The 23,957-nt window shown below is 37.1% G+C and overlaps 1 protein-coding gene across 3 annotated transcripts in view; it reads right to left on the bottom strand.

Moving 5' to 3' along the window:
• The window catches only part of SMC6 (structural maintenance of chromosomes 6), a 39,927-nt gene that overhangs the window by 9,265 nt on the left and 6,705 nt on the right, over nt 1-23,957 (bottom strand). For 2 of the 3 annotated variants that reach the window (XR_001548823.1, XM_015813054.1), the window contains exons 4-23: nt 21,528-21,664; nt 19,825-19,886; nt 19,398-19,478; nt 19,032-19,133; nt 18,346-18,465; nt 18,137-18,235; nt 16,986-17,132; nt 16,623-16,711; nt 15,766-15,930; nt 13,088-13,266; nt 11,985-12,186; nt 10,089-10,203; nt 9,379-9,539; nt 8,725-8,860; nt 7,531-7,605; nt 6,345-6,515; nt 3,893-4,030; nt 1,595-1,740; nt 787-912; nt 51-156 (exon numbers count right to left, since the gene is read on the bottom strand). Coding sequence is in view for 2 of the 3 variants with exons in the window: in XM_015813054.1 (XP_015668540.1) it covers nt 51-156; nt 787-912; nt 1,595-1,740; nt 3,893-4,030; nt 6,345-6,515; nt 7,531-7,605; nt 8,725-8,860; nt 9,379-9,539; nt 10,089-10,203; nt 11,985-12,186; nt 13,088-13,266; nt 15,766-15,930; nt 16,623-16,711; nt 16,986-17,132; nt 18,137-18,235; nt 18,346-18,465; nt 19,032-19,133; nt 19,398-19,478; nt 19,825-19,886; nt 21,528-21,664 (2,557 nt within the window). In the remaining variant the exon portion in view is untranslated. The remainder of the gene's footprint in view (nt 1-50; nt 157-786; nt 913-1,594; nt 1,741-3,892; nt 4,031-6,344; nt 6,516-7,530; nt 7,606-8,724; nt 8,861-9,378; nt 9,540-10,088; nt 10,204-11,984; nt 12,187-13,087; nt 13,267-15,765; nt 15,931-16,622; nt 16,712-16,985; nt 17,133-18,136; nt 18,236-18,345; nt 18,466-19,031; nt 19,134-19,397; nt 19,479-19,824; nt 19,887-21,527; nt 21,665-23,957) is intronic. The other variant, XM_015813055.1, reaches the window with a different exon arrangement.

A 23,957-nucleotide genomic window follows, 5' to 3' on the forward strand; every position in this document is an offset into this window, starting at 1 on the left:
AAAAAATAAAATAACAACAAAAACAAAAGTCAACCAAAAACCTGACTTACAGTAATTGAAAGTCTTTCATTCTTGTGGTCAAACTCTATTTTCCCAGAATACGACCGTTGATTTAACAAAGAATCGAAGTAATATTTGCATCGCATAGTAAGAAACCTTCAAAATGAAAATATTAAAAAAATGAACACATAAAAGAAATTGAAAAATTATTAAACTTATAAATAACATATGAAATGACACTAGCAGACAACTTGGGGTGTGCCTATGTGTATCAGCTCCAGTGCTGCTTTTTTATCCTTCTTAGCACATTGCCTGACTTGTCCTGACAAAGGCAAAAGTGGACAGAAGCCCCATCCTTGAAAGTTCTCATAAGCCAAACTAAATCAGTTAAAGAACATACCTGCTGTTCAGCCTCTGGCACATGATTATAATTACTAAAAAAAACCACACTAGTATTTCAAACAAAATTTGAAAAGTTTTATAAACGCCTGTGGCGCTGAGAAATAAAAATTAAGTAATAGGACTATTTTTGAAGATGGATGTGCTTGCAAACAAAACAATCCCTTTTGCCTACTGACTTCAATCTCTTTTAAGATGTGTGCACCGAGGTTCAATTATGCAAAAATCTAATTGTTGTTCTGCATCATCACATTGGTTCTTGTTAACATGAAACATGTAAGTCACAAAGATTTCAATAAGTTCAAACGGCCACTGTCTCTTATTAGATCCTTGCTTAAGTTACTGGATATTTTTAAAAAATATCGCACACAAACACACAATACCTACCTTTTAAAATACAGATATGTTTTATGTCTCTGAACCATCATCTCATCCAATAGTTTAATGAATTTCTTCAAATTTTTGCTTTTGCCTTCTGCACTCTGGTATTTTTCTTTTGCTTCCTGAAGCTGTCTGTATATTTAAAAAGAAAAAAGAAAAATAAACATTAGTTTCAAACCAATATCAAAATAATCTAGGGAAATTCTGAGGTAGAGAGATGCCTATAACCTGATACAGTCACCTACTGTCTGTTCTAAGGAAGTTTTTCTGGATGGCTAGAAGACTATCCTGAACAATTTGGAATGACATTCCATGAAGAGCTGGGAAAAACAAGTATTGCTTCATGGAACACAATATTAGTTAAAAAAAGAAAGTTGTCCAAATTAGAAAATTAACACCAATTGTTGATTTTTACTATTTAATACTTGATAACAGGTAAAAATGATAATATAGATTCAGAAAACCCATTGTCCTTCATTAATTGGTAATTGCATTTTCTGTAAAGAATTTCATAAACATTTTCAATGTTTTATGATTTTATTTTCTAAAAATATTTTCCAGATATATGAACTGGAATTCCTCTCAAAATATAAATTAATTTGGAAATAATAATTATTTTGAAGGGATTCACCTTTTAGGTCAGTCAGAAAATTATGGAATATAACGTCTAATTAAAAAAAATTGACCCCTTTTTGTAGGCTAAATTGTGACTAGTCACTAAGCCAGAAAACACTGATGTAGGGTTCAGATGTCTCCTACCTATTCACTTACCGTCACGTACAAAATTCATTTACACACTTGCACACACATTTACCTTATTATTTCTTCTCTATCTCCAGTACGGTCTCTTTCTGAATTTATTTTATGTCTTAAACGATTCATTTCTGTATCAAGACTTTTGTAAGTCCTAGTTACTTCTATTCGCTCCGGATGGATCTTTGAAGCCTTTGCAATCATTTCCTAATAAATGTTAAAAATATGGCAAAAGATAATTTTCATTAAGCTTTTGGATGAAAACAGTGCAGTAATATAGAAAAAAAATAAAGTGAAGTGAAAGTAAGTATAATAAATAAAAGGAACAGGAGAAGGTTTTAAAAAATTAAGAGCAAGTATAGGTGTGAAAGAAAAAAATACACAAAAGCTGGATACAATAAAATCTGAATAGCAATGGGCTGCATACTAGCCCTCTGCACAAATCAAAAAGAAATGGGAAGCAAGCCAGTAGCATAAAGCTGGAACAGAAGTATAGATTATTTATTATTTTAATATTTATTAAAAGTATTGACCTGCTCCTCATGTATACAAATGAAATTCCCCCATCCTTTATGATTTCCTAATAAAGGCTGGACTGCTGGATGCCTTGTCATGTCAAACTGAAAAAGCCTATTTCAGGTTATTTATTTATACAACTCCAGGGTTTTAAATTATGCTGCTCTAGTTTATTACTTAATGTTTAGTGTAACTTATTTAACATATTATTTAAAATATTGAACGTTTAAACAATTCTTTAGAGCAGCGGCCCAAACCTTTTGGGCATCAGGGACCAGTTCCGTGGACCAGAGGGGGCGTGGTTTCACATGCTGCCTGCATCCCACTTGTTTGCACAGCCTGGTTTCTGGCATGTTGCGGCCCGGTGCCAGTCTACAAACTGGGGGTTGGGGACCCCTGCTTTAGAGTATTCAAAGTATTCACCACACAGACTCGCACAAACACAAACCCACACACATACAGTTCTTTGGATTTGAAGCAAAAAGATACTGATATATCATTTGTCCCAACTTATTAAAGCAGTTACAGACAGGTGCTATATTCATACTCCCTCATAATCCAAAGCATCATTTTCTTCCAGATCTGAAGCACAGCACAAGTCTTAAATTATACAATTTAGCTTCAATGCCATGATATCTCTGAAACATTTCAGAACTTTGCATGCTACATCAACCTAAACATCCATATAAAGGAGGACTTAAATATTTGACAACGCAAGCTAGAAGTTGTTGAAAAATGTTACATTCTTTTTCCCCTGCAAGCTTGCTTCCATCGTCTGGTAATATATATTTAATTGCCTTTGAATACTGACTTTCTATCTGTGTATTTCTGCACCTAATAACTAGAGAAATAATGACTCTTGATTTCCCCTAGGGCTCAAAAAACTAAATTAGCAATTGTTATTAGCAATGGGTTTTATTGTTCATGGAAAATTATTTTGACTTTCTCAATGCAATTTATACTTAATTAAAATTGTTCCTCCTTAGTTATCCCACCAGAAGAGCTTTTTCTAAATCCAGAAATTCAGTTATACAAGAAACCTAGAATTGTTTTTCCCCGACAAGCTGAACAACTTTGTTTCTGTCTCCTTTTCTGTATAGCACACTCTTTAGCACACTTCCCCTACCCTGTGAAATAGCAATTCTGTTGAAGAGGGAAAAAGACATGCCAGATTGGGCAACCAACAACTTATCAAATGGAAGAAAGCCCCTGGAATTGCTATGAGAAAAACACTATTTCAGAAAGCTGGCTTCAACACTGATGAAAACTAACTAGTTAGAGCAGTCCTTTACTCCTTAACAAGCTCTTTCGTGGGGGTGGGAAAGCATATTTATAAGCATATTTATAAACAAATAAATAACGTTCCAATTTAAAATAGTATAAAGCACTGCCAAGATTGCCCATGATCTTAAGGACACAGCATAAGCAGTGCCTTGCTGGACTGAACCCCTGGCCCATCTAGTTCAGCAGCCTGTTCTTACTGTGGCCCACTAGAGGCCAATCAACTCCATAAGGAAGTCCATTACTCACACTGCCACCATAGTTAATAACCATCGTTATGCCCAGATTTAGAGAAGTTCCTGCATATTTGATATTGGAAAATATTGGGGGAAATGAGTCCTAGAAATATAGGTATTAAACAAAATCAGGGACCGTTAGGCTACGTTAATTAAAATTCAACTCCGCAGAAATACATGGTACATATTACAATAAGCAATAGAGAATGTTACCTTTCTCTATGTTGCCATGTTACAATAGAGAATATTACCTCCATTCCCATCATTTAGTAGGCAACAGTACTGGCAAAGAAATCTGGCAATCGTGCTAAAAAGAAAGTAAATACCTCTAGTTCTCCCTCTTTTGTAGCTACATTATGTTTAAATGCTTTTATGGATTCCAAATGGAGTCTTTCTTTTTCTTCGTAATGTTTTAGATTGTTTTTACTTCTCTCCAGTTCATCATCTGCCTGGTGTAAACCATCCTATCAGGAAGAAATAAAATCCCAAAGATAGGTTGATTAGTTAATTAAATGTATATGCACCACATATAAATGCACTGGTTGCAGGTTTGCTTCTGGGTGCAATTCAAGGTGTTTGTAATCACTTTTAAAGGCCTTCATGGCATGGGCCCAGGCTACTTGCAGGACCACCTCAACCCAATGGGGCTGGCCCACCCCACCCATGCCAGTCAGAGGAAGCATGCTGCAGGCCCAGTTGGTAAAGATATTCTGGTGCCCTTTGGAACATTTTGTCCCCCAAAATGAGATCAGCTTCAACCCTCCTGAGCTTCCGTAAGAGCCTAAAGTCCTGGCTCTGCCAGTTGGCTTGGGGCTCCAATTGGGGGGGGGAGGAGGAACGGCTTCACATTGAAGATGGTTGATAGACTAATAATAGATCCCCCTTACTCCTTCCCTTTTAGTTAGGGCTGAGTATTTATCTGTTATATTATCTAGTACGTATTGTGTATAGGTTTTGTAATATTTTATCTTTTTAATATTGTAAGCCTCCCAGCGTTACCTTGTGGTAAGATGGGTGGTCAATAAATTTAATAAATAAAAATAAGAACAGGCCTCCCATTTCACACTGCAAAGCAACTCTCGGCAGCTTACAATTAAAATCATAAATATAAAATATTAAAAATATTAAGAACATTAGATATAGAAACAAAAAACCAAAGGCAAGATGGGTAAAATGATAGGATCTTCCCTATTAGTCTACTAGCCACCTCAGCATAGAGCGCCACCATCAGGTGCCCAAGCCAACCAGCAGCCCCAAGTTTTAATACCCTATCGAAAGCCAAAAGGGGGAGGGCAGATTTCACTTTAGGTGGCAGGATATTCCACAGAACGGGGACCACAGCAGAAAAGGCTCTACCCCTTAGATCTTGCCAGCCAAAACTCTTGACATACAGGGCTGCAGCATGCCCCTTCTGCCTGATCAAGTGGGGTGGGGCAATCAGACTAACAGAGTTGGAAGGGACCTTGCAGATCTTCTAGTCCAACTCCATACCATTTCAGACAAATAGCTGTCCTATCTCTTCTTAAAAACCTCCAGTGTTGTAGCACCCACAACTTCTGGAGGCAAGTTGTTCCACTAATTAATTGTTCTCACTGTCAGGAAATTTCTCTTTAGTTCCAGGTTGCTTCTTTCCTTAACAGTTTCCATCCATTGCTTCTTGTCCTGCCTTCAGGTGCTTTGGAGAATAGCTTGACTCCCTCTTCTTTGTGGCAGCCCCTCAGATATTGGAACACTGCTATCATGTCCCCTCGTCCTGCTCTTCATTAAACTAGACATACCCCATTTCTAGACCTTCATTCACTTGTTTCTTCTTCTAGTAACTTAGGAAGATATAATACAAATCACATTGGGATGAGGCATGGGACTCAGATAACCTGGTCCCATGTCATGAAGGAGTTTCAAGGTGATAACCAACAGCTTGAATTGGATCTTGGAAGCAATCAGGCCACCAGTGCAGCTTGCATAACAGCAGTGTTCCATGCACAAACCTAGGGTGATCAAAACTGTCTGCACCACTGCATTCATTCTGTAGCTTCCAAATCCTCTTCAAGGATAGCCACATATAGAGCATGTGCTCTACATTACTATATAATATATTATACCTTAATATTATTGTACCAGTGATCCAAACTTAATGTCATGTTGAATTCAGGAGTTAAAATTGCGTATCATTTCGATATTAGAAAATGAAATTAGTAATCAATGCTACTACGAAATAACCATTTTTACTTTTTTGGTATCAGGTGAAACAAGCATAGATTAATTCTGTTAAATCCAGAGTTGACTACACTTTCTTCTGTTGAGAGAAGAAACTGAAATCTTATACAAGCTCCAAGGGAGAACAATTCTGAAGATTCAGTGGATGTACAGGTCAAAATAAAAATGTTTCTTTCCCCCGCTTGCCTTTTTTAAAAATGTGTGATATGAAATGTGTGACATTAGTTTAAAGAACAATCATGCTGAGGGAGAACTATAGATTGTGCTGGCACTCCTATCCAAAATCTGCTCACTCAAGCTTTTACTGACAGAAGAGATTTTTTTTCAGGAAGTTCTGTATTCCTATTACTAGCTAACTAGCTGATCTCCTATTCTGTATTTAGATTAAATTGTAGAACATTATATCTATTATTTTTATTAATTATGCCTACTGTTTTGAATTTTCTGGTGCCTCAAGCACAGAAACAATTAAAATCATTTAAATGTGAACTAAAAGATATAACAATTTGTTGTTTCAGTCTTGTTCATTCTGCCCATCATATTGAATGGTAGTAATACTACCTTGATTGTAGCTGCTTCGTCTTGTACTTGACTAATTTTCTCTTTAATGGCTGCACATTTTTGTTCTCCTTCTTGTAAAAGACATTTCAGTTCCTCCATTTTTGCCCTTTGCATATGTATTCGTTCCTTAACAGTTTCTATCTTTTGTTGATTATCATGAAGTTCTTCTTCCTGATATAAAATAATCCATTAAAAATCAATTTGTATTACTAGTCATAAAACTGAGTTTGTCTGACAGCCCAAGAATAGCAAGGAGACTACAGACTGGATCATATTGTAAGAATTTTAACACTATTAGCTTTATTATAACACAAGCTAGAGGTCAGCTTCCCCAAAGTATTATGAGGCAAAAATTAGGTTTATCCCAATGTGTTAGAGATAATCGCTATCAATTTAATCATCTATCAAGATGATCTATTCTCCATTACATTTCAGATTTGCTATTTCCACAAGGAAGTGGTGCTAAAAAATTTTTACCCAAAGCATTGGAAACATACAACTAACTTAATACTGTTAATATTATTTCCCCAATTACTTTGGAAGAGAATATCTGAAAATATTCCATATGCAAACAATGTGTGTCTACTTTTGAAGTGAAGCGCAATAAAATATGCAATTATTGAGTAGCTTTTAAGACAGAATCAAATCCAATATAGAGAGATGCTCTCTATGACATTATTCACCATAGATATAAAAATTTATTCACTAATTACACTACAGGTAATCCTTGTTTAGGGACTGCCTCAGACAACAACTATTTGTAGTTACAAAACTGCTGAAAAAGTAACTTCAACCAACATTTATGTAGAATCTCTCTCAGTCACGTGTTCACCATTACAGTCAATTAACATGTTGTGCTTTGTAATATCATAAACAGTGGCAATTGTGTGATTCTCCATTTAGTGACTTCATTTAACAACCAAGTTGTTGGTCCCAATTGCTGTCACTAAATGAGGACTATCTGTAGTACAATATTTACAGTCCAAGTTCTAAAGATTCATAATTTCTGCAAACATTCATTCACTTATTTCTTCTTCTAGTAACTGAGGAAGACGTAATGCAAACAGCAAATAAAACCAATTTCTCAGAAATAATAAGATCCTTCACTTTAGGAATTACTGTCAGTCTTCAGTAATTACATCACGGTGTACCAAATAAAGATAGGAAGTGTTTAAACAGTTCTTACTAATGTAGAGATGACCACTGATTCTTCTACATTTTCAAGGTCTGTAATTTCTGAGTTTGTTTTTCTCATTGCTATCTGTAACAGAAATGAAAACAAATGTTAAAAAATCAAGATACCAGCTAAGCTATGAAAAGAGTGGTTAAGAATGCCAGATTCAAATTACAATGAGTATAAAAAAGAAAACTACTCTTCTGTAATAGATTCATATCCAATCTTTCCAGGTGATATACATAGCATCCTCTCCTCTTAGTTTTCTTCACATTCATAATCCTGTGAGCTAGATTGGGTTGAAAAAGAATGAATGGCCCTGTGAGTTTCTGTGGCTGAGGATGGGCTAGAACAGTGGTGGCGAACCTATGGCATGCGTGCCAGAGGCGGCATTCAGAGCCCTCTCTGTGGGCACGTGTGCTGTCGCCACAGCCCTGCCTCCCCCCGTGGCCCCATCAGCAGCCCCCCCAGAGGAGTAGCCCCCAGGTGTGGCCCATGTGGAGCAGCGCAGCCAAGGACATGGCAGCCGGGCAGCAGGGATAAGACTCCGCCCTCGCGCCCCGTCATGTGCAGATGATACTGCAGGGCGCAGCCGCCATGGTGCTGTTGGGCCACCTGGGGAATCTGCAGCAAGGCCGTGGAGGCAGTGGGTGGTGCTGCGGGTGGGCGGGGGCAAGGGCAGAGCGGGGACAGAGGTGGGGGCGGGAGAGAGCAGGGAGGTTTTGGGGCACTTGATTTCTAAAAGGTTCGCCATCACTGGGCTAGAACCTAGCTCTCCCCTTTCTTAATACACCTTAACCACCACACCAGAGATCATCAATTATTAGAACTGGTTTATTGTACAATAAAGATTATTAACTAGCAAAGCTGTGTCAAGTGTTGGAGCAGTTTCTGCTGACTTTTCAGCCAGAGAGACTGACAAAAAAAAGCCCTTGTGAGATGTACTTGTCAACCTCAGATGAATGTTGAAATTCAGGGGTCACAAGACCCACCTGTGTCAGCTGACTCAGGAAATCTGCTTGGCCTACTGTAGTAAATACCAGGATAAGAGTTAATTTCCAATAGAGCAGACATGTCAAACTTGCGACGGCGGGCTGGTTTTGCCATTGCCGGCAATGGGGTGGGCGCAGCTTCCACGTGGTGCGTCCAGCCCACGGACCGACAGTTTGACACCCCTGCAATAGAGGTTGCTCACTATATTCTTACCTGCAGTTCTTTTTTGTGCTTATGATGATCACTAAGATATTGCTTGTTCTGTCTTATATCGATTTCAATAGAACGTATTCGTTGTTGTGTTGCCAAGAGATGAGTTTTTGTTTTTTCAACTTCTCTCTCCAAATTTCTTAAAGATATAAAGAATTAATTACAACAACTCCTTAGTTAGAAACCTATTTTTACAAGAAGCTGAAGAAACTGACATAAATTACTTAGATGAACACTGGATTCATCAGCTTGAAGTGTCCTTTTTTGTTAAAAATAATTGAGCACTTATTTAACTGTTCTCTTAAATTGACATTAATAAAATAAAAGTCATTTTATGTATACTGGACCCCACAGAAAATATTTAATTAGGACTGGTCCAGCAGAAGCAGGGAGCAGTCGATTGGACTTGGTTGAAGAGAAAGACAGACAACAAAAGCAATACAGACAACACTTTAAAGTTCACTAACTGTCCAGGTTTATTTTCTTTTAGACCTTTTATTTTCCATGTCTGTATGTGTACGTATAAACAAACACACATATTTTCTATTAATTAGTTTGCAATAATAGATTACCCAGAGACACAATTTAAGTAACAGCAAAAAAAGGAAAAAAAAGAGCAGAACTAATGCAAAAAGAATGATCATCGGTTATTCTAACCTTATGTCTGCTTCTATATCTCTGCTGAGAAATTTAGACCCTCTATTTTCAGAAGAGTAGTATCTTTCCTCAAACACCTGATCACCATCAGCAGTAAAAGCTTCTTTACAATTTTTGGGAGGTTTGCTGTGCTGCATAACTCTTCGAGCTTCATAATTACTCTAAGAAAAAAAATAAAGCACACAATCCATTTACGAGTAAACCTGCAATATTGACAACTCAGGGAAATTTAAAACCGAAGGGTCTGAAAACTTTGTAAATGTGGCTATCACTACAACCACCTTTTAAAATATCCAGATGAATACCAACAGGCTTATCCCAATACTGTAACTCTTCTTACTGGATTTATCTTTATGCAAGAATTATTTCAAGAAAGAACTCATTCTCTCCAAATCTTGGGTATACCCCCTTGACAGCCAGCAGATAATCTGCCTTAAATCAAATCTGATTTTAATTTTTCCACGGTCACAACTGATGAAACCTCCAAGTCTTTCTTTTATATCTTGTTATCATTTCCTTTTAAGTTCCAATACTCATTCTCTCTTATATAATAGCAAAACGACTTGATAAACATCTGAACATGATTTGGTACAAAATACAAACAGCGTGCATTTAATTAGTAGTCTGTCTACTCCTAAATAAAATGAATTATCACAAAAATATCATGCTAACATTCTGAATCCATTACAAGTATGAAAGTGAATTCTTACTTTAATCAGCAGGACAGTCTCTATGCTCCTCATGTCAATTAAGCAATTGGCTACTACTGTATTGTCAATGTCCAATGCCGTCAAAACTGTTGGGAAGTCAGGATGAAAAACAGCCCTACAAAAAGTTAAAACAGCAGGGTACATTTTTGTGACAAATGATATTAGGGATTAACTTTTATACCCAGTGAGTCTGTTCCACAGACAGAAGTTATCTTGGGCTTAGGGGAAATTTTGAGCGATGGGCATAGGAACAAGAAACATTTCTACCCTGAAACAAAACATGGAGGTTTACGGGTTTTGTCATGAGGAGTAAAATATGCATTTATGACTGATATCATCCAGAATTTTTCGCTGTTCTGACTGCTACAATTGGGTTATAGTTTTATGAGTTTTAACTGGAAAAAAAATGAAAGCAATTCCGAGTGGCAAATAGCAGATTGGAGAAGGATTGGTTCAGAAATGAAAGGATAATTCTGGAGTGAAACAGTTTAGAAGAATTCGCCTGATTCACCAGTTGCGGCCTTTTCTGGACCGGGACGCCTTGCGCACAGTCACTCATGCTCTGGTCACCTCCCGCCTGGACTACTGTAATGCTCTCTACATGGGGCTTCCCTTGAGGAGCACCCGGAGGCTCCAGCTAGTCCAAAATGCGGCCGCGCGGGCGGTGTTGGGAGGGACTCATCGCTCCCACGTAACNAAGACATGGCTATTCCAACAAGCGGGACTGGCCTAGGGCAATTTTTAAGAGGGGTTTTTAGAGGGGTTTTAATCATATTTTAATCAGACAATATTTAAATATTTCATTTTAATTAATTTTAATTTTGTAATTGTTATTGGTGTTTTTAATCGATTGTCAGCCGCCCTGAGTCCGCGAGGAGAAGGGCGGGATATAAATTTGAATAATAAATAAATAAATAAAGAAAGAAAGAAAGAAAGAAAGAAAGAAAGAAAGAAAGAAAGAAAGCAGCAATTAAACACATTGCTGGAAAAAAGATTACTGTATACCATCTCCTAAATTTTTAGAGAATTCCTCAAACTTTGAGAACAATTTTCAGAGGATACATGTTTCCTCCTTTTCATTAACAGAGGCTTATACTGGGTCTGCATATAAAAGAGCATATTTATTTATTTAAATTTGTATGCCGCCCTATCTCCCTTACGGGACTCAGGGCGGTGAACAGGCGATAATAAAAATCACAATAAATATACTCAAATTTCTATTCTAAAATCAGATTAAACAAAGGCCTGCTCTAAAATACCCCATATAAAACCTTTACTAAAACATAATTAAGACTATGCCAGGCCGGCCGCACGAAATAGATGGGTTTTCAGGGCTCGGCGAAAAAGGTCGGGGGGTAGGTCATTCCAGAGGGCAGGAGCTGCCACAGAGAAGGCTCTCCCCCTGGGGGTCGCCAGCCAGCATTGACTGGCCGATGGCACCCTAAGGAGGCCCTCTCTGTGGGAGCGGACTGGTCGAAGGGAGGTATTTGGTAGAAGGCGGTCTTCAAATACCTAGGTCCATATACTGGATATAAATTATATACTGGATATAAATTATGTATTCTATTAAAAGACCTCAAAAACAGGAGAACATATAATGTGTCAAGAATTGTTATCAGTATGCCACTGTGAACCACTATAATGAGCTAAAGGTAAAAGAAGCAAATCTCTTATTTATTGATGCAAATCTCAGAAGTTACTTACAAACTAATTATATGCAAAGTTATTCTAAAATATCTCTCAGTGAGTTTATTTCCTAGTATACAAATTACTATCGAGCTTTCATCAAAACAATATTATACAAATTACATCAGACAACTGGGAATAAAGGAATTGATTTTAATAAAGGCTGATTTAGAAATTAGATTTTAAAACAAAAGACTCAGACGCACTTACCTGGACTTTACATCATAAACACTGTTCTGAAAACGAATAACAATAATCGGAGGTCGAAAACCAGCTTGGCAGCATTTGGACATCAATCCCTGTAATACTCTTTCGTCTTTATGATTGTCACAACAAAATGCAAGAAGCAGGTTTTTTAAGCATGCTTCAACAGCCACTGTAAGCTCAGGATCTTTCAGATGAATAAAAGAACCTAAATGTAAGAATTAAATCTCAGTACATATTGTCAAAATAAGTTCTTTCAGTTGTTCAGTATAGGATTGCTGTTTTCCCACTGCAGGCACCCGTGTGGTAGTGTAGGCACAATTCTGTTTCCATGACAGCACCTTTTTTTTTTTTAGTTAAGCAGAAGATTCAATATATTTGTGGGTTTAAATCTGTCAGTGCCCATTTTCCCCAAATATGACATTCTGATTATATTCAAACTGCTTATAGTTACCAACATATAAAGTAAAAGTGAAGTATTCCTCTTTCTGGTATCTGAGTAGAATCATATATTTATTTTTGCAATAAAACATAGAACCCTACATTCTTGTTATATTTTTGTCATGCTATAAATACAAGAAAAAATATATAGCTGCAAACATAGCATGAGTTTTGAATTCTCACTGCAACAACTTCTGTAATTATAGTTTTAGCTCACAAAAATAAACGCAACTCTACAGATTGAGAAAATCCCATAAACTGACTACAAGGCTGAATGAGGAATGACTCTTCACAATCAAGAAGAGGCCAATTCTACGTACATAAAAAAAGCTGGATAATGCCAAAAGCTTTTATAATTCAAATTATGTATGGATTGCTTGTCTGTGATTTACTTCAGATTCTTGCTTTGTAAATACACAACTCCTCAGTTCACATACCAAACACAAAATACACTGTATTATTGTAATATTTCTTACAGGAAAAAAGGGTGTGGAGGAATGGTTTGCCTTATATCACAAGATAAGAAACATGGTTATACACATACATATAATGGCAATATTGCATTTATCCTTCAGTTTGAGAATATCAAAGCTGCAACTCAATACATTAATCTGTGAGCCAAAGTTTTCATTATTTGATTACATGGAGAAGAACTCTTAACAGATTACCTAACGGTCCTACTGGTTTGTATGTAAACTGTGCTTGAGCATCAGCTGCATTAATTGCTTCACAAAGGTCTGGCATATATGATCCAAATCTTTTCATACGATTGGTTTTACTCTCCTTTAGTTGTCTTAGCTGTTGCTGTTGAGAATCTACTTTTTTTTTCACTTCATTTTCTTCCTTTCTAAAAACAAAACAAAAAACAACCACCTATTTCTCTTTGAGAAAACATTTCACATGTAGCTTGATTTTTTTTCTTAGCAAAACTTTTAATTCAAGATTCCAAAATTATGTGGTACACATATAATTTATGGTGCATAGTAAAAACTGGGTACTTATGAACGTATGCTCAGCCTAAGAATTTATTTTTAGAAGTAGAATGATGTTTATTCTTTTAGCCACAAACATACTTCCTTTTTCTTTTCAAATTTATAAAAAATAAGGTGGGATACAAACAAACAACTAAATCATTCAGTAGTGATCCGCAGTTGGAAGTTAGAAGTTGTCACGGTGTACAAAAAAATAATTCAAAAGTTCTACAATTGAGTCTGCTCTGCTTTCATGCCTACACAAAAGGGAAAGTGTTTTGACTTTGTAAAATACGTGACTTACTTCTTCAAAAAGATGGGTGACTTTCCTTCTTACAGAAAAATAGTACAGAATGAAAATGACTTATGCCACTTCTCAGAACTAATCTAGACAAAGATTTTTATGCCTATTTCCTCTCATGCCAATATTGACTACTACTTGCAGGTGCTTTATACCCATAGGGCAGAGGTAGGCAACCTTGGCTCTTTTATGACTCGTGGACTTCAACTCCCAGAATTCCTGAGCCAGCTATGCTGGCTCAGGAATTCTGGGAGTTGAAGTCCATGAGTCATAAAAGAGCCAAGGTTGCCTACCCCTGCCATAGGGGAAGCATGCAGGCGAATGGAGAAGACAAACAAGACAATTGTGATTAATTTTTAACTTTCTTCACTAGATTTACTGTGTATATCTTATTATTTATTCAGGAGTTCAAAGTGGGTTACATATTGTTCTTTCTTATTTTTCCCCACAACAATATTCTCTATGAGATAGGGTGGTCTCTGAAAGACAACGACTGAGCTAACTTTCCCATAACTAATAGCAATAGCAGTAGCACTTAAAACTTATATATCGCTCCATTGTGCTTTAACATCACTCGCTGAGCAGTTTATGTCAGCATATTGCCCCCAACAATCTGGGTCCTCATTTTACCGACCTGGGAAAGATGGAAGGCTGAATCAACCCTGAGCCAGTCAGCACTGAACTCCTGGCAGAGGGCAGAGTCAGCCTGCAATACTTGACAAAGTAGACCACAACCTGCTGCTTAGTAAGCTAAAAAAAGGTGGGATAGACAACAACACCATCAGATGGATCTGTAGCTGGCTGACAAACCATACTCAGCGAGCAGCCCTCAATGGTACTACATCCACATGGAGAGAAGTAAGCAGTGGGGTACCACAAGGTTCCGTCTTAGGCCCACTACTCTTCAACATATTCATCAATGACTTAGAAGAGGGAATAGAAGGAGAACTCATCAAATTTGCAGATGACACTAAACTGGCAGTAATAGCCAACATCCCAGAAGACAAGCTCAGGATCCAAAAAGATCTTGACAAACTTGAAGAATGGGCCCTATCCAACAAAATGAATTTTAATGTGGAGAAAAGCAAAGTTTTTTTTACATTAAGGAAGGAAAAATCAAAGGCACAAGTACAGATTAGGCGAGACCTGGCTCAAAAACAGTAACTGAGAGGGACCTTGGAGTCCTAATGGATGATCACTTGACTATGAGCCAGCAGTATGTAGCAGCAGTCAAAAAAGCTAATACAATCCTGGGTTGTATAAACAGAGGCATAGAATCAAGATCACGCGAAGTATTAGTACCGCTTTATAAAACCCTAGTAAGAGCACACCTGGAATACTGCAACCAGTTTTGGTCACCATATCACAAAAAAGATGTTGAGACTTTGGAAAAAATTCAGAGAAGAGCAACTAAGATGATCAAAGGCCTAGAGACTAAAACATATAAAGAATGGCTGCAGGACTTGGGTTTGGCTAGTCTAAAGAATAGAAGAAATAGGGGTCACATGATAGCAGTATTCCAGTATTTGAGGGGCTGCCACAAAGAAGAGGGGGTCAAATTATTCTCCAAAGCACCAGAGGGTAAGACAAGAAACAATGGATGGAAACTGATCAAGGAGAGAAGCAACCTGGAATTAAGGAGAAACTTCCTAACAATGACAATTAACTAGTGGAACAACTTGCCTTCAGAAATCGTTGGAGATTTTTAAGAAGAGACTAGACAGTCACTTGTCTAAAATGGTATAGGTCAGGGATAGGCAACCTTGGCTCTTTTATGACTCGAGGACTTCAACTCCCATGTTGGCTCAGGAATTCTGGGAGTTGAAGTCCACGAGTCATAAAAGAGCCAAGGTTACCTACCCCTGGTATAGGTTCTCCTGCCTGAGCAGCGGGCTGGACTAGAAGACCTCCAAGGTCCCTTCCAGCTCTGTTCTGTTCTATTCTGTTCTGTTCTGACAACTATGCCATCATGTTAAGAGTGGGCTAGAATATGGGTCTCCCACTTTCTGATCCAACATTTTAACCACCAAATCTAATAAACAATCAAGCCACACTGATTACCTAATAAGCTTACCTAAATCGAGTAAAATCATCATCGTATGAATGTAGAGCCTGTTGAAACTGTGTTATCTGCTGACCAACTGATTGATCTTGATCCTGTAACGTCTTTAGCTTTTCTTTCAAATGGTCTACTGTTTTTTGTTTTTCCATCTTTTCAGGCTCTGAAATCTGTTCAGCACTGCAACATTGCACAATTCAGATTATTTTGTTCAAGTGCTAATTTGGTAAAATACTTTGAATTATAAAAAAACAGTAACAAATATAAATGTTTTATCTACATTTCAAGTTATGCAGTTACATTTTAAAACAAGGTAATTTAACAAAAATACAGGTTTAATGCTTATACAGTATGACACAACCAATGGCTAAAATGGGTCTTATGATTCTTTTTTTGTTGCATATGTTTAAAGGGCACAGTTTAAATGCATGGAGATAGATAGATAGATAGATAGATAGATAGATAGATAGATAGATAGATAGATAGATAGATAGATAGATAGATAGATAGATAGATAGATAGATAGATAGATAGAGAGATATAGAGATAGATAGATATAGAGATAGATAGATATAGAGATAGATAGATATAGATAGATAGATGTTATTGAAAGAGGAATCGCCCTCCCTATCTCACCTATCTTGAAATCTGTTTTTGAATAGAGCAGATTTGGAAGGGTAAAGTGAAAAATGGAGAAGGGGAGAAATATCTGCTTTGCGGATAGATATAATTCCACCACCAGCAGAATATTCATTGAAGATTGGATTCTTTTTCTTTGTATTAAGTATTTCAATGGAAAACCATCACACTTTTAAAGAACCCATTCTTTTTCTAATACAGAACATAATTAGAAAAAAAAAAAGAATTATCACCTATTTTTTAGTTCTTCGATTTTTTGGTAAAGTTGTTCGTGATCTTTTAACAAACGCTTCAGTTCAGCTTGAGACCTATTATGTGCTGCCTGGACAAGAAAAACAGGTCTGTGTTAAAAATAGCGTGAACATAATTACAGTACATACTGACCCACAATTCAGATAGAGGAAAGGTCCTACAAATCCTTTCTTGAACTTATATTCCTCTGGGCCATACGTGTTTTTATTTTTCCTAATCCATGTTTGCTTCCACATCAATAGTGACAAAATCCACACGTAAGATTTCACAAAATGTAAGCATCTAAGATTACATTATGATGAGGCAGCATTCAGCACTTTAAGACTGTGGATGAAAATTCAAACCTCTGCATCATTGTGTCCTTTTTTTTTTGCCTGCATTTCTGATTTCAAAGCCATACATGACGGTTCCAGAAGTTGAGCTTCTTCAGTTATATTCTCTAGCTTGTCTTGCATAGTTCTATGTTTAACTGCTGCTGCATCAACTTCATTCTAAAAAACAAATGTCAGAAAAGTGTAGAGAACAAGGACACAAAAATGTTATTGAAATTCAAATCCATCTGAAAATAATGAGATAATTTAACACGGTTATGTTCTTTGGAATGCTATAAGAGGACAATATTTTGAAAAATGCAATTTCAGTTGTATCTTGCTTTCCAATATATTTTAGACCTATTTCACTTACCATGAATACTGGAGTATAAATATTATAGCTGAACCAAGTATAAACAGCAGTTATCTTAACATATGAGTATTTTCATCTTTGACCCCGCATTACACAGAGAAAGTAGTAGTCTACCATTGGTGCTTCTGGCAATCAATCAAATTGAAATTTATAATTTGTTAAATTTGGTGAAATATTCTATGCACTTATACTTCTGTTCTTAATCTGATCAATTAAACAGTGTTTTCTGTCTATTGTGCTTAGGTATCTACATCAAAAGTATCCTACACAGGGTTTAAATATAGCTCTGCTTCCAGAAGGAACACACTTTGACATTTATTTAGAAGTAAACATTCATCTCAATTTGGTTTTTTTTATAAACCAAGTGATCAGATGTTTAAATGCCACAATGCACAAGCCACGAAACCTGTTTCCCATAACTTTTTATTATTCACATAACAAGAGAGAATCTTTTTACAGATTCTATATAAAGGAACTCAAATTAAGGAAAGATCTAGATATTCACTTCTTCAATCATCTATGTGCAAAAAATTCATTTTATTTATAAAAGTATTAATCCATAATTAGCTTTTAATTAGATTTTCAACATAAATCAATAGTAAGAATATTTGTGTAATTCTATGTTTAACAGTTGTTCTTAATTTTTTGTAGTCTTCTAGATCATAACCTGAAAACTTCAGTTTTTCTGAGGTGACAAATTAAGACAATATAGAGGCAATTCTATGAATGTTGGCGATTTCTAATAATAATCTTTTAAAAATTAATTTTAATTTTTCAAATGAACCATTTCATGGCAAGCTTTGCAACATACCTGCCATTCTTTCACTCGCTTAGTGAATTTAGCAGTTTTTGCTTCTTGGGCAGTAACCTCAACTATGATTGCTTTTATTTCTTTTTCAGTGTCTCGTACCTAAAATATAAATTCAATATCAAAATCATTTATGAAATATTACAATCAATCATTACAATACATGCAATACAATACAATCATTAACCATATTGCAGATGATAAGCAATTACCATCGCCCAAGCTATTTGACGCTGTAATTCCTGTAGCTCATTCTGCATTTCACTCAAAGCAGCAATGCTTCTGTAACGTTCCTCCTTCTCCAAATATTGTTTTCTAAGTTCTTCAAGAAACTGCAAGAAAATATAAAAAGTTAGGAGAAATACAATAATTTCTATATGTGTTCCACTGACTGAAAAGTTCAGTAGACTGAAGGTAAAGCATGAGCATTATAAGCTTTTCCAAGAAATTAAAAAATTCAGATAGTCACAATGTGCCCAGTTAAGACTTTTAAGGATCCTTTCTTAGTGATCATACATACTATGAGACTGATTATGTACTGTGGACTTCCTCCATGTATCTGTACTCGTCTAATTGTTTGGCTATAGTCAAACTTGTTTGAAGTTATAGTTTCTAAAAATCCCTTTAAAAAATTCTATTTTAACATAATGAGAAACTGGAGCTTAACTAACCAGAAAAAAAATTGTCAAAAAGTAAAACTGAAAGAAAAGGGCAACCATGCAGAAGCCAGTTCAACAGCTAATTGAACTATGATGGGTACATTGAACCAGTCAGTTATTAAAGAATACATTGCTAACTAGTTGAGTTTTACTAACATTTTAAAAAGTAAAAATGCATTTATTTAACCTTTACTAGTATATTATTGCTACAAACTACAATATTAGTAGTTTTCCAATACCTCTCCTCCTTGTTCAACTTGATCATATGTTCTTTGTTTAGTTTCCATGATATATGAATAATCTTCTTTCATCTGCTCCAGTTGAGTTGCTTTCATAAAAAACTCAAGAAACATAAAAATCATGTTTTAATAGAGCAAGAATTATGAATGCAATTTTTTTCATACAGTTCAACAAAGCTGTCTTTACCACTCCCCAGACCAACACATGCAACTGTCCAAATATTCCTCTAATGCTCTTCATGCTATTCAAAATTAAGAATGGATGGCAGACACTGGTTTTCCATTCTTCAAACGTTCATATTTTTCTGTACAAACCTGGTTCACACTGTATATATTGTAAGCCATACCACATGATGGCTTTATTACCTTGTATTTGTCACCTTCATTTTTAGACTGTAAGAACTGTTTGCTCATTTCCTGAGTGAGTACAGAGACAGGATTATCTACCTGCAACAAAATAAACATATTTTATTTTATTTTCTAAAAAAACCATAAATAGTCAGCTACCTAACATTCAACTATTATCCTTTATATCTATACCTACACCACCTTGCCATAATTACAACGATCCAGGTTATTTTTAAACTTCTAATGAAAACATATTACCGTAAATCCCTTTATTATATTTATATTAAGTATTTAAGGTTTTTCTAGATTTATGAACTGATCACTCACAGGATTTTTATTTATTTAATTCAATTATAAATTCCACATGCTATACAATTCAGATTACCAATGGGGCGGTAAAAATGTATATACAGTGCTGCTCGGTACAGAATGGAATTGCAGTTACCTGGATATTAAAATGATCCAGGATTGCGGTAAGTTCTTCTTTCTTGGAAGAAATTAAGACTCCTAAGTATAAGACAGAATAACTATAAGTATCATTATAAATATTACTGTAGAGCCTTTTAAATAGAACAGACTTTCTAAGAATGTACCCACTTAAGGAAAATATTGTCTGAGCTTCACTATGTAATTTAAACAAAAGGCAAATAGGACCAAATGTGTCATGAAGCTCGGATATGGTTTTGTCAATGTGTCTGTATTGCTAATGGCAGCATTTATTGGAAGTTGATGGGGGAAAAGAGTCTCTTTAATTAATCCTGTAATTCTATGAGATTTTTATCTGCTACGTTATGATGAATACCAGTGTAACATTCACATAATCCATCATTCCAGTAACTCTGTAAGCATTTATTCATATTTAAATTGCATAATGGCCCCAGAAACACACAAGGAGTTAGAACGGAACACGAATGTGAAAACATTTGTTAGCATTTTGATCATCAGTAAGTAAAATTGTATCTACAGGTAGTCCTCAACTTACAACCATAATGGAGTTTGCCCATGAAGATGCAAATGATGATGGATGTTAAGGGAGACGGCCTCGCTTAACGACCTTCACTCCCTGATGCGACCATTAAATGAACATGTGGGTTTAAGCAGAGCACAGGGTGTCTCAGGGATGGGGGAAGCCCTGGAAGGTCTAGCCCAGACCTAGGCCTACCTGCCTCGGGCCTCCCCCAACTCAAGGCACCCTGTGCTTCTTGACCCTTGTGACCCCCGCTCCCATCCCAGTCACTCAGCCAACCTGAGAAGTGGGGAGCTATTGAAGCTTGTAGGCCAAAGCCAACTTCCCAGCTAGCACCCAAGGCAGACTAAAGACAGGCAGCAGAAACCACTGGGACACATGTATACATATACATGTACATTAATTTATCATTCATGTAATTAATTAAAATGAATGGAAGGGGTGCTTCCTATATTGAACTTAAAAACATACAGAAAACATTACTGAAAAAAGGTAAAGAACACCACGCAAGCCCAGCTTTTTAAAGTTCAGTACAAGTAGTTCTCTTAAATGACAGTAACTGGGACAGAAATTTCCATCGCTAAGAGATTGTAAAGCATGACCTCACATGACTGCATCACTTAGCAGCTATGATCCCAGGGGTCCTCACTGCTGTTTTTAAGTGAAATTTGTGGGTCATTAAGCAAGGGCCTCACACGATTGTGACTTGCAACTTCCATGCCAGCTTCCAACAAGCAAAGTCAACGGGGAAGTTGGCTAGAAGTTGCAATTCCAAGGCAGTTCCCAAGCAGCCCTAGAGGATAGGTGAACACTAGACAAGGGAGTACCCACACGAGTGTGTGCGGGCTGGGGATGGGCGCTTTGGTATTATCTCATACTCTGTAGCAGGGCTCTTGGGGAGAAAAAATGTGGGAGTGACTTGCAACCTTCCCTGCTGGCTTCTCCACTGACAATGCTTGTGGGAGACCTGCGGAGAAAGTGGCAAATGGCTATCACATGACTATGGAATGTGTGAGCCAGTTGCCAAGTGCTTGGATCAAGATCACGTGACCGAGAGTAGTAATGCAATGCCCAGGGTCACTGAACAAGTGATCATTAACTAACATCTATCTGTACAACTTAACTTTTTTTTTCCTAAAGGTACATACATTTTCAAAATTGAAAGTGAAATATAAACAAACCTGTACTGCTTTTTAGCTTATAACTACGATGTCCTTCCGAGGTTATGTGCTGATTTATAGTAATGCAGTCACCATATTGCTCTGGTTTAAATGCATCTTCACCTCGATTTCGCAGAGTTATTGAAACATCTGCAGAACTGAAGCACAAAATGATTGGCCACTGAGAGGCTTCTTGTTTATAATCACAGTACTTTAAGTGATCACAACATTGTTTTCAACAGCTGCACTGATCTTAATTTAGAAAGGTTATATATCTAGAGCAGAGGTCTCCAACCTTTCCGGGCTCACTGACCTGAGGGAAGGAAAGCAGCTTCAAAACTGGTGCATCACTAGCGGCCCCATTCACATGTGGCATGCGCTGGTGCCATGCACATGCATGAATGGCCGCAAACTCCCCATGGCGGCTAGCGGCCTGCTCAAGCATGTGGTAACGGACAACGCAAATGGGCCACAGACACTCATCCCACGCTAGTGTCCCCGTTCGCGCCCGCATACATGCGCAAACAGGGCCACAGGCGCTAGCGCGAGTGGGGGGAAATGCGCACCCAAGTGTGCGCGCACTGGCCAGCCATTTCTGCGGCCCACTGGCCAAGAGCCCGCAGCGCAGTCCTGGGTCGCGGCTCATAGGTTAGGGACCCCTGATCTACAGCTTTAAGAGGCAACCAACAGATCCCTGCTCATCAATTGCATGTTTGAGACTGGTTCCCATCTTTTAACTCAGCTCAAGCATCCAACTGAATATCAGTCATATAAATGAAAGCAAAACAGAGAAAGAAGCACAAAGGCAACTAACTGCAAGGCAGGTGAAGAATGGCTCATATATGACTGCAGAATTCACCACTCGAATACTGAAGTTAAAAGTAAAATAAGATGCTTTTCTGAACAGTTTGTACCTACATATGGATAGAATAGCCAGTTTACTTACCTGCAGAAGAGTAAGCAGGTGTTAAATATCAAAAGAGCTGAGCATGGCAATTTAAAAAGACAATGCTGGCATACGAAATATAAAAGACTGAATATTTATAGCAACACAACGCACATTGCCATTCCCTAAAGAACACAGCCAATGCTATAATAGCTCTCGTGGATTGAATCCAGAGCATATCTCAGCTGAAAATTTTGCCAGCCAGTAACAGAAGCCAGAGTAGATTAACCGGAAAAAAGCTGTGGAGAATAGCTTCCCCTATCCATTCTCTCACATCATTGAATCCTGAATTGAAGGAAGCAATCTAAACTTTTTTTTTCAGATAGCTGAAATGCTTGCAGAATCTAAAAACAAACTGAAGAAGCAAGGAGAAGTGTGCTAATGCCTCCTCCTCTCATGCATTTCTCCACACGGAGAAACTAACTGCCTGCAGTGGAGATGAATTTTGTCCCAGGGAATTTAGGATCCCAAAATTAAGAACAAGGGTTATAGCTATTAATTGCAAAATAATATTGAGTTTTTGAGGAATATAACTTCAGAATACAGCATCACACACGATACTACCTAGAGCAAACTCCTGCTCTAGAATTACAAATTCAAATTAAACCATTCCCAGCAAGTGGCTATCCAGTCTTTGGTTGAAAACATTAATCAAAGAGGAACCTTCCACCATCCTAGGTAACTGCTTCCACTTTCCAACAGATCTCATTTAAGGCATCTTTCCCAACATTAAATAGGAATTTTCTTTCCTATTTTAAGCTTATTCTATACCCTAAATAGAATACAGTGTTCTAAGGAGACACAGAATCAAGCAAAAATTAATCAGGAGGAAAGTACATGTCCTCCCTCCAATAGTAATACTATCCACTTCAAAGGTTCTACCGATTTCTTATCTATTGATTACCTAAAGGTAATCTTCAATTTTTCCAAGACTGGAACTTAAGCTTCTCATACCCCCAGTGCTCGCAATAGCGGAGACAGTAAGGTCTTTCCTTTACCACAATCTTTCTATGGCGTCAAAATAAATAATAAAAATTTATTTATGTGATCATCAAGTATTTATACTGTGCAGCTCACCTAAGAGACTCTAGATCAGTGATGGCGAACCTTTTAGAGACCGAATGCCCAAACTGCAACCCAAAACCCACTTATGTATCGTGGGGTGCCGGGTGGGCCTGGTCCATTGGGTGGGTGTGGCCCATTGGGTGGGCGTGGCTTCGGTGGTAACGGCAGACTGGGTGGGACTAAAAAGTTCAATCAATCAATTCCAACTTTGAGAGATCTTTTTTTTTCCTGTGACATTGATTGATTGATTGAACCTTTTTTTTTAAGCGAAAAGTTTTTATAAAACCCTAGTGAAGATTTGGATGCTAAAGAAATGAATTTGATGTTGAATCTTATAACAGCTGCAAGATTACTGGTAGCGCAATATTGGAAGAAAAATTCTTTGCCTACTATGGAAGAATGGAGAATTAAGGTGTCTAATTTAGCAGAAATGGCAAACA

The sequence above is a fragment of the Protobothrops mucrosquamatus genome, unplaced genomic scaffold, assembly GCF_001527695.2.
Source record: "Protobothrops mucrosquamatus isolate PMUCROS unplaced genomic scaffold, P.Mucros_1.0 scaffold130, whole genome shotgun sequence".
In the NCBI taxonomy this organism is placed as follows: Eukaryota; Metazoa; Chordata; class Lepidosauria; order Squamata; family Viperidae; genus Protobothrops; species Protobothrops mucrosquamatus.